This window comes from Cygnus olor, chromosome 21, assembly GCF_009769625.2.
Source record: "Cygnus olor isolate bCygOlo1 chromosome 21, bCygOlo1.pri.v2, whole genome shotgun sequence".
In the NCBI taxonomy this organism is placed as follows: Eukaryota; Metazoa; Chordata; class Aves; order Anseriformes; family Anatidae; genus Cygnus; species Cygnus olor.
This window is the reverse complement of record NC_049189.1, coordinates 4463695-4482748: the sequence shown is the minus strand read 5'-3', so window position 1 is coordinate 4482748 and position 19054 is coordinate 4463695. Positions and strand designations below refer to the sequence as shown.

The 19054-nt window shown below is 49.0% G+C and overlaps 1 protein-coding gene across 13 annotated transcripts in view; it reads right to left on the bottom strand.

Annotated features, from left to right (window-relative positions):
• The window catches only part of PIK3CD (phosphatidylinositol-4,5-bisphosphate 3-kinase catalytic subunit delta), a 47276-nt gene that overhangs the window by 13237 nt on the left and 14985 nt on the right, over positions 1–19054 (bottom strand). For 3 of the 13 annotated variants that reach the window (XR_005814112.1, XR_005814115.1, XM_040533458.1), the window contains exons 1-11: positions 18542–18633; positions 11188–11351; positions 9606–9834; positions 8929–9158; positions 7900–8079; positions 7098–7247; positions 6692–6781; positions 5227–5448; positions 1945–2041; positions 1401–1531; positions 55–495 (exon numbers count right to left, since the gene is read on the bottom strand). Coding sequence is in view for 9 of the 13 variants with exons in the window: in XM_040533458.1 (XP_040389392.1) it covers positions 55–495; positions 1401–1531; positions 1945–2041; positions 5227–5448; positions 6692–6781; positions 7098–7247; positions 7900–8079; positions 8929–9158; positions 9606–9834; positions 11188–11328 (1911 nt within the window). In the remaining 4 variants the exon portion in view is untranslated. Of the gene's footprint in view, positions 1–54; positions 496–1400; positions 1532–1944; positions 2042–5226; positions 5449–6691; positions 6782–7097; positions 7248–7899; positions 8080–8618; positions 8901–8928; positions 9159–9605; positions 9835–11187; positions 11352–11688; positions 18291–18541; positions 18634–19054 lie in introns of those variants that run through there. The other 10 variants (XR_005814114.1, XM_040533465.1, XR_005814113.1 and 7 more) reach the window with 7 other exon arrangements.

Sequence of the window (19054 nt, the reverse complement as noted above, 5' to 3'; positions counted from 1 at the left end):
GCCCACTGAAAGATACATTACATGTGTCCTGACTGCCAGCCCCAGCATCCTCACCTGGGCAACATCTTCATGCTTGTTCCATTTGGTGATGATAAGGAGCTTTGCCAAAGCTTGTGGGTACTGGTCACGGATATCATATCTCATCTTCCACACCAGGTCTTTCTCATGTTCATAGAGCTCAGTGTGGCTCCTCCGCTCCAGTATCTCCTTCAGTTGCAGCTTCTGCTCATGGGAATCACAGAAAAGAGCATACAGAGGGCTCAGCCTCAAGCCAAAGGGCTTGCTCAGCTCAGAGAAACCCTGTAGGACTGGGGAATGACCCAGGTTGGTGAAAAAAAGCTGGTTGTGGGCAAGATGGAAATACATGACTTGATCTAAGAAACTAGGCTTGCTAGTAGCCTGTACATACCCGAACAGTTGATGCCAGAAACTCACCTCCTCCGGATCTTCTGGTGCAGTGCGGGGTGGTTCTCCATTCCTCCCCAGCTCCAGCAGCTGGAACACAAATACAGAGTCCTCATTTCTTAATTCCACCTTGCCATCACTTCAGGCATTTATGCTGCATTAGAGATCAGTCACTTGCTACCTTTGGAGAAGGGGATCACCCCTCACAGCCCAGGTGTAGGTAATGTACTCAGTGGAACCTCTGCTCAGAGGTGTAACCTAATTGCCCATGGTGCCCTTTCCCCAGTAGGGATGAGAATCAAGGGATGAGTTCTTCCTCCTAGGCCAGCACAACTGCACACCCACATGGTCCATGTATGGGGCGCTGGGTCACTGAACTCCAGGCTACCACAAGCCACTCCAGGTTCCTACAACTGGCATGTGCTTGCCAAAGAGACAGCACTGCCCAAGGCGCCGTGCATGCTGGCACAATCTGTTAAAGCTTCTGAGCCAGAACGTGCATCATGGATGAGCATGTGTATATGTCCCTGGCAGAGCAGATCTCCTTTCCTGCAATAGGCACATTTCTTCTTCCACTTTAAAAGTCTGGCCAGTTGCAGTGACAGATGGAAAATTCTCATACCACACAGTATGTTATCGTTCTGTGCTGAAAGGGAGGGAGCTGTCTCCTTTCACTCATTTCCCCTTATTCCTCTTCTTTCCTATAGAGCCTGGTGCCGCCTGCAGTTTAAAGGCAGCTCAGTTAAACACATTTGCAAACAAATGCTCATGGATGACAGTGTTGTACCTTAGTACTTCCTTTCAACTTGAAAAACTATTCAAAGGTCCAGTACAGGTTAAGAGAAAAGGTCATTTTTTGAATTAACAATATCCATTCAATGAGTTTGTACCCGGTCTTTGTCATCAGCCACCCAAGAGACAGTGATATTGCATGCTCCTGCACTAAAAAGCTAGGGTATTTCTGTGCCTCCCAAAAAAGCATCCATGTCCCCTACCTGCTCAAATGATGGGTAATACACAGGATGCGATGCAACATTGGGGAAGCAGATGACCAAGGATGCTGCACTTTCCGTGTTGGGGTTGCATTGTACTGTGCCCATGGGGTTCAGAAGTTCACCTTTCTCATCTGAAAAACAACGTACATAGCCCATGAATCCTGATCTTCCGAAGCTTTGGTCCAGAAAACAGAGCACAGAATTGCTTCCAGCTCTGTCAGTGGTCATTGCATGGCCCTGAGCAGGTCGCTTCATTTTCCTGACCTCTCACAACCAAAATATACATGGTATCTGCAGGACAGCAGCAACCTCTTATGTCATGAGTGCAATGCCAGGTAAAATGAGGCCTTAATCTCGGCAGGGCTCTAGGTGCCATCACAATACAGAGTACGGTACAGGAACTGCTAGCACAGAAAGTTACTGCAGCACCAGTACGCCCTTCCTACAACCCCTTGGAAAGCAATGGAGGATTCAGGGCAGGTCCCATCTTTGTGGTGGGGACTGAAGACACAGAAAAACAAGGCAGCTCTAGCTCCTGACGTACCTGGAAAGGAGGACCACATGTGCAAGCAGCATTCCCCTGTTTTCAGCTGGTCCTTATAGTCAAAGAGCATGACATTCACCCAGGCGATGGGGCAGTCCTGGAAAGCAAAGAAAGAAACTTATCAGGGTGCTGTAATTGGAAAAGCTGAGGGAAGGGAAGAGCAGAACAAGAAAGAGATATCCCTATGCAAAGCAAATCCCTCACAATAGCCAGGGATAAAAAGTTCTTCGAAGTCTGCAAATTGCTACACAGAATGCTGCAGGCAGGTAGCTTTCCATTGCAGAGGGCACAGGCATCCCCTCAAAGAGCTGCTGGAAAAAATTCACCACCCCAAGTGGCGATGCCTGCTGCCTACCTTTTAAGTTCTCCTAAAATTTGAGTGTAAGAGAGCATCAAATTCAGATATTTACCACAAGTTAGGGTCCTTTTTGTAATGCTGAATGAAACCAAACACTCCCCACAAATATGCCTAAAGCTTCATCACTCAAAGTTTAGCAGAGCTGCAGATGTCCAATAAGTGTCCAATAAGGCCACACAACTCTACACTCAATGATATTTGAAGGAGCTGACTTTTATCCTTCCTATATTTCACAGCTTGAGGGGAGACCAAAGAGCCTCAGTTTTGAAACAGGGAAGAGGCGGTTAACATGACCTGGGAAAATGATACAGAATGCTAAGTGTGTCTGATAATGGGAAGAAAAGGCTTGAATCCTTTGTACAGTAATGAACACTGTCTGTCTATAGATGACAAACTTTACCCTGCCAATCCCAACAACAGCAGCATTAAGAGGGGAAAAAAAAAAAAGCACCCCAAAAAAACCTCCCAAAAGCCCAAACTCAACCCAGTTACACAAGCCAGTCTCATTTTGGGGGTGAAGGACTCCAGCAAGTAAAGTGACTGGGACATGGTTAGGAAAGAGAATCCATCTCCGTGCTCCAACCCAGTTCCCCGCCACTAGAACCGACAGGCATATCCCATAAGTGACCTAAGATTTCCTGTGCTCGGGTTCCCCGAATGGAACAGCTGACTTCATTTAACAGTTTCAGCAAAACCAGCATTTCACCCAGCTGCTCAGAAAACACCAAGGCTTAAGTGAACACCAGCACAGAGACTGACTTGCAAAGAGGCTGCAAGGCAAAATTCTGGTGAGACAACCCACAAACTGTGTAATACTGAAAGGGATCCCCACTGAGGCATTTTCCTGTTCCACTGATACATTCTAGAGAATATATCTCTAGATCTCTCCAGAAGGGACACCAAAAGACTTGTTGGAGGTAACATAGTCAGCATTTTTCCCTAATGCAGCTAAATGAATCACTTCCAAGTGGCCTCTCACAAACCTTGGTGTCGATTTGATTAGACTCAGCATCTTCAGTAAGATCCTATTTGAGACATCAGCTTTCAGACCGGAGGGAAAAGCCAAACACAACATCACCACCAGCAACAACCTTTTCTAACAGACTAAATGAAATAGTCTAACAGACTAAATTTCTAACTAAATGACATCAAGTCACTGCACAGAGCCTGCCAGAACCCTAGGCAAGATTTTTGGTGGATAAAGTCCAGCAGAGCAACGATTCAGCATCTTGAGGACAGAAATATCTCCTGCATGACTTACAGAAACACCGAAAGCCAACCGGTGACATTAACGCTCTGACTCATCCCAGCCAGGCTGCAGGCTCGCCTGTTTTTGTGGTCGTAAATGATTTAGTTCTACCTATCTGCTCTGGACAGTCCACACAGACAAACAACATGCATGTAGTTAACCTCTGTGTACTATGAGCAAAAAGATTTTTAATCTAATAAAAAATCAGAGTGCACTTTGAGTGGAACTTCCAGTTACCAATCATTTCAAACGAGATCTGGACACCTCACTCAGAGCTGCAGCCTGAAGATGTGGACAACTCCCTTTCTACGAAGCTCAGCTCCAGTAAATACTGTGATTTCACATTAAAAGCTCACCTGAATGCAACCACTTTTCCTCATTACCAGAACATACATGAACAACTCAGCTAACTGCACTGGTTTTGTTTTATCAATCAGAACAGCAAAATTTCCTTCTGACTGCTTCAAAACTGAAAATTGTTCCTGTGTGACCACAAAAACACAGACTGTGGATGAATCAGATATTCTGTTCAAGAAAAGCCTCCAGCAAGAGTTGGAGTTCTGCTATTCTTAAGTGAAAAACCAAACAATAAAAAGGTTGTTCCCTGTCTTGGCCTCAAAATGTTTCCAGCCTCAAGTCTCCAACCTGAAAGCTGGTCCATCAGGACTCCTGGGTTGCTCCCCAGATATTAATGCACTGTAACCCCGAGAGCCCTATTGATGTCAACACGACAAAGCTCAGCAAACCTCCCAGCAGTGAAGAGGAGCAGGCAGAACTGAGACTTAATAAAATCTTCTGTGATCGCATTTGTCAGTCCCTCGTTTCTCTGTACTCTAGTAAAGGTGACATGACTAATCCCCTGTTTAAAGCATGGTGACAGTGCTTTTATGGCTGCAAAAAAATCATTTACAGAGGAACAGATGCATTTGCTGCTCACAAAGAAAAGTCCTCGCATGCAAAGAGCTAGAGGCATCATGCTTACTTAAGTTACAAGACCAGGAAGCCAAAAATTCAATTACAGGCTGCACTTAGATCTACGCTTAGTTATTGAATTATTGTTATTAATGGGTGAGAAGTTTTGAAATAGAGGTGAGGAAAATGAGAAATATCACTACCTCTCTGATTCAGAAGCTCAAACCAAGAGCTTCCAAAGTGATTTGACACTTTCCATCCTCAATTTGCAGCATTTGAACAATAACCCCAAAGGTCCTGCACTTTTATTGTATCTCACCTAGAGCTTTGCTACAACCAGTGTTTACATTCCTCATTTTCTTCCCCGTTCTTGGCTGTTAATTTGCTCCATGCGCTTGCATGAAAGAGCTTACTAGAAAGAAGATGCAGCACAGAAGATGGTTTTAACCTCAACTATGAAACAAGGAAGTTGCGGAACAGCAAAACGGAGAAACTAACACAAATGATCCTTTTTTGTATGTGTTCAGATGCTGGGTATGTTTCTTAACAGTCTTTCTGGAGAAGAAATTACAGTTAAAACATCCTTTCCTACAGGCAGCCACTCCTCAGTTTCCTGTTCCTGTTGGGGAAGTTACTGGCGGTCATTCTGTAAGCTCATTTATTAACAAAGCCATCAGAAAGCAAAGGGCATTCGGCTCAGACTGGTGTCCCGTGCCCTCCAGCCCTGGCAAGCCTGGCTCGGTCCCGCGCTGGCTTTACTTACAGCTTTCTTGGACTTCTTCTTGGTGGAGCGTGCCTTCTTTGCCTTCTCGATGACAGCATAGAGGGCAAAACAGAGCCGCGCCATGCGGGGAAGATCACAGATGTTGATATCAAAATCCAGCCTTTGCTTCCACACCGGCTCCGAGCACACGTTCACTTCAGAGCTTGACACCATTTTGCACAGCATCTCATTGCCGTGAAAGAGACCTGCCTGCACCACCAGCTGAGGGGAGAAGTAAGAGAATACCGTGAATCCACGGGGACTTGACCTGTTCACACAAGACCCATGACTAGAAGAGGAATGGGACAGGGAGTCCAATCCTGTGAATAGGATGCCCTACTCCTTTCCTCTTATGTCCCCTAACCTCCAGCTTTACCCAGCTGCAGTAAGGGCACTGTTATCCTCTTACTTCATGCAGACTTGCAAGAGCTGCTTAATCATTGCAAAATGCTTGGGTAATCCATCGGTAAGGGTATTACAGGTTCCATCCTGTGAAGCCAAGCAATATAAATACTCACCAAACCTTGCCCACTGAGGTGCTACAAAACCTCAGCAACCTGTCATGCTGAAAAAGCAGGGCAGACACTGAGAGCCGAGCCAGTGCTTAGGCCAAAGAGGGAGCAAATCAACATTGCAGGAGAGGGCGCATGCAAACGCTGGGCGCCAGAGCAGGCCTGCAGTGCAGTGCCAGCTGTGAGCTGTCTCTGGGTGCACATCTGCCTGCAAATCTGCACTGCTCCTGCAGTCTGCCAGATCACTGTACAGCTGTCAGGCCAAGCCCATCCCCAGCTTTACCTCGTTACAGCATTGCTAGCTAGTCTGAATCACAGGAGACTCCCCAGGAGAAGCTCCCTGCAAACGATGGGGCACTGGACAGAAGAAATAACTATTTCATTGCCTGTTTTTTTATAAAGCTTTGTCCTGCAGAACACCTATACACATGATATATTATTGCTCTGGTTCCTTCCTCTCCCAAAGGGCAGCCATTCCCCTTCCCATTTGCCTGCTCCCTCTTCCCAGCAAACACCTTGCAAATCCCAGGGCTTTGCTGCATCATGCTTTCTGTCTCAACTTTACCAGTCACCACATCTCCCATCGTTCTCTCTTCTCAGAGCTGAATTTCCCTTCCTCTGCTTTCTGCAGACTTCCCTGCCCCTCCACACCTCTGTCAAGCAGCATCACTGCAGGGGAGCAGCACTGTTTGCTACTCAGAAGCTCTTGTAGAGGAGTGTTTCTAAGAACGCATTGCTCTGCTGCTGTGCTGCTGGTTAGCAAGTTGCCTTCCCCTTCCTGTTGTGCTGCAGCTCAGAAGCTGCCCGAGGGCTGAATGAAGCATGATGAGGATCACATGAGATCGAGCGATCAGCCCCTGCTTTCCTCACCACACACAAACAAGACCGAGGCAACCAGGAAAGCAAGAAAGCCAAAACACAAAACCAAAACCCCAAACTGAGCCGGTACCTACCTTCATTCTCTCGTCTGCATTGACCTTGCTGCCTTGCACCAGCTCAATGTAGAAAGGCTGCTCTAAGGACCAGAGAGAACTGTAGTTTGGCTAGAAAGAGGAAAGGGTTCAGATCAGAAATAGATGCAACAAAGACTTCTCAAGCTATGGCAAGACCTCATCGCTCATCACACGCTTTTTGCCCCAAGAGAAAAGAGCGTGACGCTGCAGGTGGGCAGTATGAAGGCTGTGACAACTTGGGCACTTGTGGAGGGAGCTGGAAGGTTGATTGGAAACCCCCAGCTCTTGGACCCTAGAGAAGAACCTGCCCCAGGAATGGCAGGAAGAACCAGCTGGTGTTCCAAGACCTCATCAGCATCTCCATGTGAGTTCAGGGTGACCTGGTGGGGTCACTGTGCCCTTTTACCTTTTTCTTGGGGAGCGGGGGAGGCTTTGGAGACATCTTTGGGGTGTTGGCAATGCAGTTGATCTGCTCATCTCTCATAGCAATGATAGTGGACGAGTGTACCATGGTCAGGTGGGGCGTTAGGCCTCGGTGCAGGCAGCTGCGAATATACTGCAAAGACAGAAGAGTCAGCACGGATGAAACAGAGCCAGGCAGGCATGAGCAGTCGAGCAAATCAGAACTGCCCAAAGCAGAAACAGGTGGAAAGAAAATACGGAAAGGACACAGCAACAATCAAAACTCAGTTTTAATTTATCTCCTGTTGCTTTTTAATCCAGCATCTCCCTGGACTCACACTGCCAGAGCCACAAATGTGACATGCCTTATAACCAGCATTACAGCAACAGACTCATATGGCTGCATTAAGGGAAACTGCTGAGAAGGATTCAGCACTCCCAGCTGCAGTTTGCCCTGCCAGGTGAACGCAGGATAGGGGATTATACTTGCCCAAATTCCAGGAAGCAAACCTCCAGCCCACCATGCAAGCAAGCAGACATTTCCAGAACCATAATGTATAAATGCACTTATTTACACTGCACTTGCTACCCAGGGACAAGCTAGATCACTAGCCCCCCACACCATAAGGACCTGTCTGGTTGCTAGAAGTACCCCTGGCCCCAAGCAGCACCCGGGTCCTGCCATCAATATGCTGCATTCCTGTAAACAGCAATGTCTCCTTGATGGAGGACATGTCTCAACGTACCCTCCCTGCAAGAGCGCAAAGGGGAACAGACTCGCTGATAAAGGAAGACAAAAGGCTCACCTGGAACTGGTACAGGGGGTAGTTTCCATATAGATATTCGTACTTCCCGTTCACCTGCAGGGTATAGTCCTCCGGGCTCTCCATTGTCTCATGGCGGAAGACGGTAGCCTGCTTCTTGATAGCATAGCTCATTAACGTGATGGGGAACTCATCTGGGGCGATCTGGAAAGTGAAGCTCTCCTGCAATCCCAACAACATAGCACGGACCGTCAAATATGAGCGAAGGGCTGAAATCAGCACAAGAAGCAGCAATAGCTCAGCAGGGAGGTAACAGCATTCCTGTTGCTGACAATGAAGGGAAGGATAGGGAGGCACCCTATCCCCCCACAAACGCATTAGCAAATAAGTAGGGATGTTTGCCAAACTGGGCAGAAACGTGTTTCAGCAGTGCAAGCACAGGGCTGGAAATCAAGAACTTCAAGTCCAGTATAAGCAGTATCACCAGCACATGTGGGTGCTATGCTAGCCATTAAAAATCTTCATAATATCATCAAGGCAGATGGTGGCTAGGGTCATCTTGCTCAAACACACTGCTCCCAAAGGCCATTCTCCCCTGGGGGTGGCTTCTGCTTCATGCCCAGGCAAAACATGCGAAACTCACATTAATTAAGGGTAGCAGGCAAGAACAGGGGCCATGGGCAACACAGACCAATGTCTGCGAGCAGCATATGCTGAGCATGAGCTGAGCAGACTCTTGGGCTTCAAAAGGAAAGGCATACATTTGGTTCTGTGCTTCTCTTCCACCCATAAACAAAAAGCTTTCCACCACGTGTGCATGCAGCAACCTCAGCTACCAGCTAACCAGTACACCCAACGCACGGTCAGGAAGGGAAACAGCTCCCTTGGTTGGAGGTGCAAGTATCCCTCCCAACCATCTCCACAGGCAATGGAATCTGGAGGATGAAGATGAACACTGAACAGATGGAAACACTGTCCACGTATACATTATTCCGTCTCCAAATGCCCAAAGGTACCCAAAGGGAAAACACAAACAAGCTAAACATCGTCACAGAAAAATTTGTGCTTTACCCCACCAGACTGAAACTTGACGTTGACAAAAATGTTCTTGGTGGGGGTGTGCAGGAGTCCAGTCCCAAAGCCTTTGGCCATGGGCTCCAGCTGCAAGGGAAAGTTGTACTCCATCCAAGCTGCCCAGCTGAGCTGCTGCCGCTTTGCTGCTCTCTCCTCGCAGAACTGGCACATTTTGGTGCGGAAATCATTCACCTCTGGATCCTGCATGGAATCAAACTCATGCAAACCTAAATGCAGAGGAAGAGAGAAAGACAAAATAAGCACCTGCACCCAACAGGGGCAATCGCCCTTTGGTAATCAAGTGTCTGTGAAACAATCTTCCTAAACACATGCTTAATATTTGGTCAAAAGGAGAAGAGTCAGCCAAGTTACTAATAATTGCTTATTTCCTCCGCAGAATTGCACGGAGTAAATAAGTAATTACTATGGCAGAGTAACGATGCAATTACTATGTCCATCTGCCAGCAGAGAAGATCACCCTTCTTCTTGGGTTTCCCCATACACTGTTCCCTTACCAGAGCCACTACAGACCGATGCTGCTTATTTCATCTACCATCTCAGCAGGCTCCATTGCTATTCCATGCTTAGGAACGCTGGCTGGGACAGAGGCATGTATCACCAACAGCCAGCAGCCCTACCACGCTCCTGGTGAGACCCATGGTGGGGGAACTGACCTTTCCCAATGAGCAGGCTGATTTGGGAGTTAATAACCTTCTTGACTCTGTCGCCTTCTCGAGCCACAAGCCGCAGTACCGGTAGGAAGGGCTGGATGTCACAAAGCCGCCGCTGCTCATCCTCCAGCTCTTGCTGCTCGGCTGTCTGGTTGATGCATGTGAAGACGTAGGCCTCGGGGTCACTGAGCATGTGGTAGAGCGGCTCATACTGAGCATGCTTCCACACCACCTGGGACAGAATGACAGCAGGGTGAAACTACTGCTGCTCCGCCAGAACCTCATCTTCCTCCTTCTGCCACCCCACAACCTCCCTCTTCCAAAACTCTCATAGCATTCCTGCACTCACAGGCTGCTTTTCAGCCAAGTCTGGGGGCTCCAAATCTTGCTGAACTGTGGGGAGATTTATTTCTAGTGCCTTTAACTGGCCTCCTTTTTTTGTGCTTGCCACGTGCTCCAGGCAAGGTCAATCTCTTGACCTTGGTATTCAAATAACCCTCACCTGGATAACTCTCAGCAAGTATCTGCTGACTGCTAGCCTGGTGAAATGAGAAATTACTCTCAGTGGAAGGAAAAGTGGATTAAGTAAATTGCCCCAGTAACATCAAATTTGTGACAGAGCCAAGCACTTTCCCAAAGTCTTCTGAACTCTATCCAGTTCTCCAAGCCTCTTTGCTCCCAGCAGACAACACTTCCACGTGTTCGTTCATATTCCACTCCTTTACTCTTCCTAAGCATCTGCTGTAGGAGACACAGCTCTGCAGTCAATGGGCCTCCAGTCTGACCCAGCATGCCTACTGGTTGTAAAACACAGACCTGGAACGTAGCAGCTGGAACCGATCAGCTCCACTTGCCCTTTTTTTTATTTGACCTGAAAGCTGCAGTATGAGAAAACTTGGAATAATCTGGCATTGTGCTTCTGTCCCTTGTGATCTGTGACTCATCTAGGCCAGGTTGCTGCTGCAGAGAAAACCTTTTCCATTCTGTTTTCCTTCACTTTCCCCTACCCCTCCTCCTGCCCAGGGAAACAAGAAAGTATCGTGCCTTTTACACACGGTTTCACTGTAGCGTTTTATTTCTCAAATGGAATTCTCTCTCTCACTTCTCAGCTTTCACTGTTCAGTTTCTGTCAGGCAAGAGACGGCTGTGCTGACATCCTGAACACTTGGAGTCAGTCCAGCATTTTTGACTATTTGGGGTGACTTCTCCTTGCATCTGCATACACGAGAGCATTCATACTGAAAAATCCAGCGTGGGGACTGGACGGCTCAGGGAAGCACTGATCAAACATGCAGACCACGAGCCTTGTGTCACCAACGTGAATTTGCCCTCATTCCACAGTTACTCAAAAACTGATTCATGTCTCAGGGCTGGACAAGTGCCCAGTGAATTAAGCCCAGCACCACCGGCACCACCAGCAGCACCTCAGCAGCTAGAGAAACATTTAGGATCGTGGAGACTGTCACAAGGAGCAACATGGAAGAAATCCAACTTGGGTTGAGACCCAAAACATTTCCCCTGGCGTTCCCAAGAACAGACTCCTTGTTCCAGGAGACTGCAGACAGGACTGGAACAAGGCTGTTACCTGCTTGATGGTGCCCAAGCTGGCATTGCAGGACACAGAGAGGTTCAAGTATATGCCTGTGGGCAGCAGAAAGTCCACCTGGATGTTCTGGTTTTCCCCCTTGGACCAGAATTCCATAGGGCAGTAAATGCCCGGGGGCATCCTGCTCACTTCTTAGCTACAACCTGCAAGGAAAGAGAAAAATGTTGCTGTTCACTACATATCTTCTAAGGGCACAACTCAAATCTGTGCTGGGCTCTGTACAAACTTAGTGTGCAAAAGGACCTAAAGAAAGGAAGATCAGCATATCTGCATAGCTCAGGAAAATTAGCACCTTAGTCAAATTTCCAGTCCAGTGCCTTTAAACCAAAGGGATATTCTTGCCATAGAATTTGCTTCTATTTCAATGCAACCCTTTCTTAATCTCTTTTAAAAACCTCTATTTGACAAAGAAACTGAAGAACTATCTTCCCAACAGCTCATTTTCCAACCAAGCCGTTAACACAAACAATGAGTCCCTACCCCTGGCTTTGTAAGGTAATCCTCAGGCCACATGCTCCAAGCTCCATTTTGTTTTCCCAGAGCTCAGTTCCAGTCTGCAGAGGGAGAAAGAGGTGTTGCTGGTTCTGAGTACACACACATCTTTAAACAAAAAATAACAACACTCCACTGCATAGTCCCCACCCTGGTAAAAGCAGAGGGAAAATGAAAGCTAAGGCTGAAGCACTCAGAATAAGTTTGTTAACTCCATTTGCATCCCTTCACCTTGCACTTTCAGGTACAAACACAGGATAAATGTGCACATGAACACCTAAAACAGGAGGCATTTAGCAGAGGGCCATCATATGGTTTCCTTCATAAAGACACAGTCTCAAAGTCAGAGAAACCCTCAAGCTCCATTCATTTGCCTATGAGCAAAACACTGCAGCAGTATAAAATCCTAGCTTCCTCCAGAGGTGACAGGCAGCCAGTCTGACTCTGCTGGTTCTAAAATTGTCCCTGCACATGCCCTGAGCAATTCTGACAGTGTCACTTATCCTCGGTCCATGATATCAGTACAAAATTTGCTCACTTCACAACTTAAAATGTGGCTCTGCAGCTGTCAGATGTGTACAAACTTAGAGAGAAACCAAGCAGCATGCTGCTGAAGATTTGGGTCTCCCGAATCATGAAGTACTGCTGGCAGCCCTGTGCTTCGCTATGACAAGAAGCCCAGCATCTTATCTGCAGTGCCTGGGAGCACAACACTTCCCCATCAGCAGTGAGGCAAGGATTCCCAGAAATATGAGCTATGTTTTATCTGTCCTGCTTCCTCAGTGCACATGCTGTATCACACACGGACCGGATACAGAGACCACAAAACCACCCATGTGCCTTAAGAGGGAGGGAAGTAAAAGGGGGAGGAGGCAAGGTTTATAAGTTTGAATAAAGCAAAACAAGCTTGCCTGGTCCTCTGATCATTGACAATAAAACCAGCAGGTTTCTAGAATACCTGTTCCTTCAGCCCTTCCCAAGGGGAACGAAGGCAGCAAACTGCCATGACCCTGCTGACAAGCTAAGACAGAAGATGCAATTTTGGCCAAGCTGCTTCCTTCTGCTGAGGATTTCTACCTGACAGAAAGCTCCCATCAGCCATGAAGTACCATACCTAAGATGTCAGCACGACAACGCCAAGTTCCAATTGCTCAGGACCTTTCCAAAGGCATCACACCGATTATCTCATGATGTACAGGGATGTTTTCCAACAGAAGACAAGGTGGATATGCCAAAGGAAGGATAACCTCTGGACTCGTGCTGCCTCTAATGCTTCTGTTACTAAATCTCTCCTCTTCTCGCAGCTAAATTCAGAGCACTTTGCTAGCTGAACCTTAGATCTGATCCAGTGTGACAGCTGCTACATTGAGCAAGCTCTGCACAGACTGGTATCTTGCACCACCCCAAGACAGACAAGGTATCTCCCCCACTTTCATCTCCCATTTTGCCCTGGGAAATCAGAACAAAGTTGTCCAGGCTGTAACCTTGTTTGCACTATCCTGACCTCATGAGAAAGAGTAATGACAATTCCCTTTTCTCTAGGTCACTTTGCCATTTACAAATAGCCAAATGCTGTGTGACTCCTTTTTGTCAGGGTTTACTCTACTGGTATCATTTGAAATATACTCTTTGCTTTTCACTGCTGCAGTCTTCTTTTCTATAATAAAAAAAGGAAAACATAGATTTCTCCTTGCAGCTGCCGATTTCTAAAAGTCCCAGCTTCATCTCAATCTTTCATCCTGTTGAATGTACGGATTACTGGATTATGGTAAGGTTACGACCTGTAGGCCTGGCAGTCTGAGGTTCAAGTTATTCAACCCACACTTGACAGAAATTAGTTTACTGCACAGCCTGCACATCCCGCAAAGCCAGGGCAAGCATGGGTGAGACAGAGGTCTGTATTTTTGTGGGATGCAAACCCACAGAATGCACCCCATGCGAGTACACATGCTACCTAAGGCTTATCTACGCTGGCTGTAGCCACCCACTTTCTACAGAAGACTCCCCCAACCCTCGCCTTCCTACTGCATACGCCCCAGAACATCGTCTTCTTGCTAGAATACTTCCACATTCCCCCACCTCCACCTTCCTACGACACTTAATCCTCCCCCAGCAGCCACATCTCCCACAGCCCTCCAGGATTTGTTTTAGGCCCAAGGCCTGGTTCAGGTCAGGGAGCGCACAGCACTTCGCATCCCAGGGGCCAAGGAGCAGGGCAGACAAGCCAAGTGCCCAAATCTGGCCTACACACACGACATCCAAGAGGGATATTTCAGGACTGGATGGCCAGCTGATCTGTTTGGGTGGCCAAACGTGTACATCTGAAGTAAAGGCCAGGCCCTCACACAGGATCAACCTTTTGGAGCCACGCACAGAGCATGTGAATCAAAAATGGGACCTTAAACACCTCCTCATCTATCTCAGGGCCTGCTTATATACAAAACTGACCTAAAAACTGCCCCGTGGCATGCATTCACTTGGGCTGGACGCCTAACATCATGCAAGGGCTGCGAGTGACGGGCTGCGCAGGAGCCCCTCAGGCAGACTGACCCCAGGGAGCCAGCACGTCTCGTGGACAGTGCTGCTGGCGCAGCTGGCAACACGAAAGCAAGATGCAGGTTGCTCAAAACATTATTCTGCCATTTCCTGAGAGGGGCAGGACCCCTGCTGCCCTAAAGAGCCGCTCTTCGTGGCCCACACAGAGGCAATAATTGAAGTTTTTCTCTCACAGTAAGCAAGCACGCATGGTGGGAGCCCCAGGTGCTGCGAACAGGGTGCGGTGAGCGGCCAGCCACAATGCAGCTGGCAGGGCTCAGTGTCGCTTCGGACTTCTCAGAGCATGTAAGAGGAAGAGAGATGAATGTTGCACAATGCAGGCCCCAGAGCATCGAGCAAGCACCAACAGATTTCCATGGGTCTAAGCAAGAAGCTGTTCCCCACAATTCTCACAGCAGTCAAGTGTGATCCCCTTTTCACATGTATTTCTGCACTGTGGAATATTTTCAAAGGGGAAAGTAAAAAGCTGGGTAAGAAAGACTTTCTCATGAAACTAGAAATAAAATACACATGGACCCGCTCCACACTGCCCCCTGCTCTGGTTCAGCCCGGTCCAAGCAGCAGCAAAAATTATTAGTAGTGGACACCTGCTCCTCAATCCCTCAGTAATTTTGGGATGTGGAGTCGGCCCATTTCCAGGGAATCAGGAAAGGCGTATCCACTGGTGCTAATCACTGCCTTACTGAGAGCCGTATGGGCAACGAATCCATCTTACAATGCCCAGACCTCCCCATCCCTGGGCAGAAAAAGAGGCAGAGGAAAATAATTATGAGACAAAATTCCAGGTGAGGATGAATCCTTTGCTTCCTCTCCCTCTTTGCCTCAAGTGATTATTCTACAGGAAAGCTACAGACTGCTTTGCCCTCCCTAAGGTCTCACCTTGCTTTAATGTGAAGGTACTAAATGTGTGTTTTTCCCAAAGAGGAGAGATGGCCAAGACAGAGCTGAGATGCAGATGGGATGAGTCCATCATAAAACCCTTACGTTACCGGATGCCATGTAATGCATGTAGGCATGATACACGTTTTGAATTCGTAGCACACTGAGGAACGTGCAGCGCACAGAAAGGCAAACCTATGCAGAACGTAGCAGACACATTTGAAATTACCTGGGTGGTATTTAGTGAGCCAGCAGTCAACACAAAACACACTAACACACATCTCCTCCTATAAACTTATCAACCACAGCTCTGGTGTTTACAACACACAACTGCTATTGAGTGAAAAAAAAAAAAGCAGCGAGCTATCAAGATCACACGCAGAGTAGTGTTCCACAAACCTCTGCGAGGCTGCTGCGTTAGACAGACACGGAAGCTCTAACGCCTACAAACTGATTACAGAATTACTAAACCCCAAGACTACAAAAAACCTTTCAACTTTATAAGAAATGAGTGGCACGGAGCTCACAGGTGATGCGTGCAGCGTGGGAGACTGCAGGAAGCCACTTTCATTGCAGGCATCAGCTCAGCTGAGGGAGGAGACCACGGGAATTTTTATGTACACATGTACTTGGCACATCTTTACCACACAAGCAACATGTTTAGCAGGTCTGAACCAAGACTGTGCTCTCCCCGACACAGCACACCCATGTCAGGGAGTCTTCTGAAGGTGTGTTGAGCTTGAGCTTGCTTTTTTGGTGGTGGTCATGGGCTGAAAGAGGTCTGCTGTTCACTGCGAGCAAGTCATTTGAGCATCAGACTTTTGTAAAAGTAACCTGTAAATTCCCCTCAAAGAACAGACTGGGAAAACTCCCTGAGCACACAAGCGTGCCCCCAGAGACACGCAAGCAATTCAAAGTGACTGCAGGTGGGAGCTTTGGGGAAGGCCCCTCAGCAGGGCTAGCTGGTTACGTGCACCAGGTGCCACTCATCAACTTAACTGCATATTAAAAACAGCTGAAATTGCTTGGCCTTATGGCCTAACATAAGAATTTGTGACCCAGGCCTCAATACCAGGATGTGGATGCAACCAACAGAAGCTCTGTTGTGACCTTAGCAGCTCTGACAACCTGTCTATTTGTTCCTCTAAAAATGAACGCATGCTGGGGAAAGGTGCTAGAAGCACAGCTTGGGAGACTGCCGGGTGCAGAGGTGCAAGTATCTGCTGTGCCCTGGCCCCAGCGGATTAGGTGGGATGCTCCAGACTGCTTAGAGGACCTGGAGCTGCTTCTAAACATCATTTATTTCAGAGAAGTTAATAGGATAGACTTGGCACATGAGAGCTCCTGTGCTCTCACATGTCAAAAGTGTTTCCTTTACAGTTTCCATAAGTTCTCTATAAAGTACAGGTCAGTGTCCCAGCTGTGCTAAGCCATCTGTGCTCCCTTTCCGTTCCTGTGACAGCACTGCACCTTCAGCACAGCCCTGAGTTACACCACAGCTCTGCCTCTGGATCCTCCTCCTCCAACACACGCCTAAGTGTAAGGCTTGGACCATGAACCAGGCAGGAAAACCCCTGAAAAGGTGGGGAGAAGCATTCAAACCCTTAACAACACCTGAAGTCAACGCTTTTGTATGCTTGGGGTTCATTTCCTCAAACGTGGGTTTAGAATATGGTGATCTTTATTTGGTTTGCCATAGTCAGACCTCTACCTCTGCCAAATATAAAACTCAAATAAAGACTTTTGCATATTATCAGCTTCTGTTTTATAGATTGATCTTTTATATCCTGCCACACAATTCTCTGCACTGATTCGGTTGTTCTCACAATACTTTGTTGCTCCTCTGGCTCTACAGAGGGCACATAGCTGCATTGTTTCCATGATGCCTTTCCTGAGAGATCTCTAAGCCCCTGATTAATCACCTTTACTCATTACTTTGCTTACACAAACCATTAGACTGAAGCAGATGTATGACGGGATCTGTTCAAGACAACTGGGCAAGGGATGAAAATGCACGTACCCAACATTTCAGGCCTCTGCAACTCCGCAGAGCATCCCCTTCCCTACCAGAGGGGCTGATACAAACCAGTATTTACGTAAAAATCGGCACCTTCAGCATCCTGAGACACTGACAGGGAGCAATGGGCCTTCCCACTGCCCCAGGAGGCATTCTAGCTGCAGGAAGACCACAGGGATCAGGCCTTGAACAACTGCTGGACCCAAAGAATCCCTTGGCTCCCGCTCTTCCCCTTCTGAAATACACACGCCTTTATTTTGAGCGTTCACATTGCTCCATGCCCGCCTTACACGTGCACACGCCCAAAAAACAGGATCCCAGCGAGGAGCAGCGGGAAGCAGAACTGCACTAATGCAATCTGAACCGGAGCTAACCTCGTTTGTGCGTGGGGCCGATGATGAACGGGGTTGTCAGCAGGGAAACAGAGAGGAAAACAGAATGCATGCAGGGCAATACCGGCAGGGCCACAGAGCTCATCGGGCAGTGCTGAGCATGGCAGTGCTGCACCTCGTTTGGGTTCAGCAGGGCCTTGGGTACGGCCACAAGTGTCAGCCAGAAGGAAGGGAAGGGATGGGAAGCTCAGGTGAGGCACCTTAAGAGCAGCGGAAGCAGGCAGCCATACCTCCTTCTGGAAGCAAAACAGCATCGCCAGAGAGAGGCAGAGGAATGTCGGGGGGTAGGAAAAGCATCTGACGGGAGGACTCCAGAACTCTGCCCCGGCGGAAACTTTCAAGCAGCCTTTTAGGCAAGTTCACAGACACTCAGCTACACTGCCAGTGCTGCCTGAGGAGGCATCGAGCAACAAATTGTGCACTTAGTGGTTAGAGCAGGAGCTCGCAAACCAGCGGCTCGCAAAGCTCCCTCCCCAGCCCCGACACGCGTGTGATGCGGGACTTTGACCACCCGACCCCGCTGCGGTTCGGTCCCCTCATGTGCCCGAGCCTCGCTCACGCAGGCGGCTGCAGCTCTGGTTGCTGGCGGGGAGGTTTGGGAACTTCGCACGCCCGCTGCCAGCGCGGGCACGGCCGGGAGCTGGATGAAGCGGCGCTAACAAAAACACCTCACCGAGGAGGTGGCTGAAATTGGTCTTTTTCCAACTGCTCCCATGGGCAGGCGCCACCAGAAGCCCAGATGCTCCTCACCAAGGGAAAACAAAAAAAAGCCTTATATTGCCAAGGACAGTCCAGAGCGCTCCACCTCTCCCAGACTCCCTGCACCCGCTGAGGCATCGGGGTGCTCCAGGGAGCTCTGGGGGGGCCCCACTCGCCCTGCCGGGGCAGCACCAAGCCCAGGCACCCCCGGGGGCTCCCCCCGAGCCCCAGCCGAGGCCGGGAGCCGCTGCAAGCCCCCCCACCCCCCTCCTGTGCCCCCCGCCCGGTGCCCCCTCACCTGCTCCGCTCGCCCGTGCCCGCCGGGCTCCCGGCCCCGCTGCCGGAGGGGGGCGGCCCCGATCCGGTCGCGTTCCGCCCCGATCCGCCCCGCTCCGCCCCCGGTCCCAGCCCCCGGCCCAGCCCCGGTCCCGGTGCGGCCCCCCCCGGGGCTGCCCGGTCCCGGTGGGCACGGGTTTGGGGGGCCGGTTTTTTTTTTGGGGGGTGTGGGGGGGTTTGCGGTGCGGCCGGGGCCTGCGCGGCGGTGCGGCACTGCTGCGGGAAGGGTGCGGCTGCGGGGGGGGGGGGGGGGAGGGTGTAAATCGTGTGTGCTCGCAACATTGTGCGTGTCCAAATTAAATTGTGTGTGTGCAACTCGGGTGTGTGCAATGCATGCATCTCTGTGCAGCACACATGCAGCTGCATGTGCGTGTGCAACTTTGTGTGCAACTTGTGTGTGTGCAACTCGTGTGCAACTTGTGCATCATTGTGCACAACTCGTGCATCTGTGTGCACAATTTGCACACGCACAACT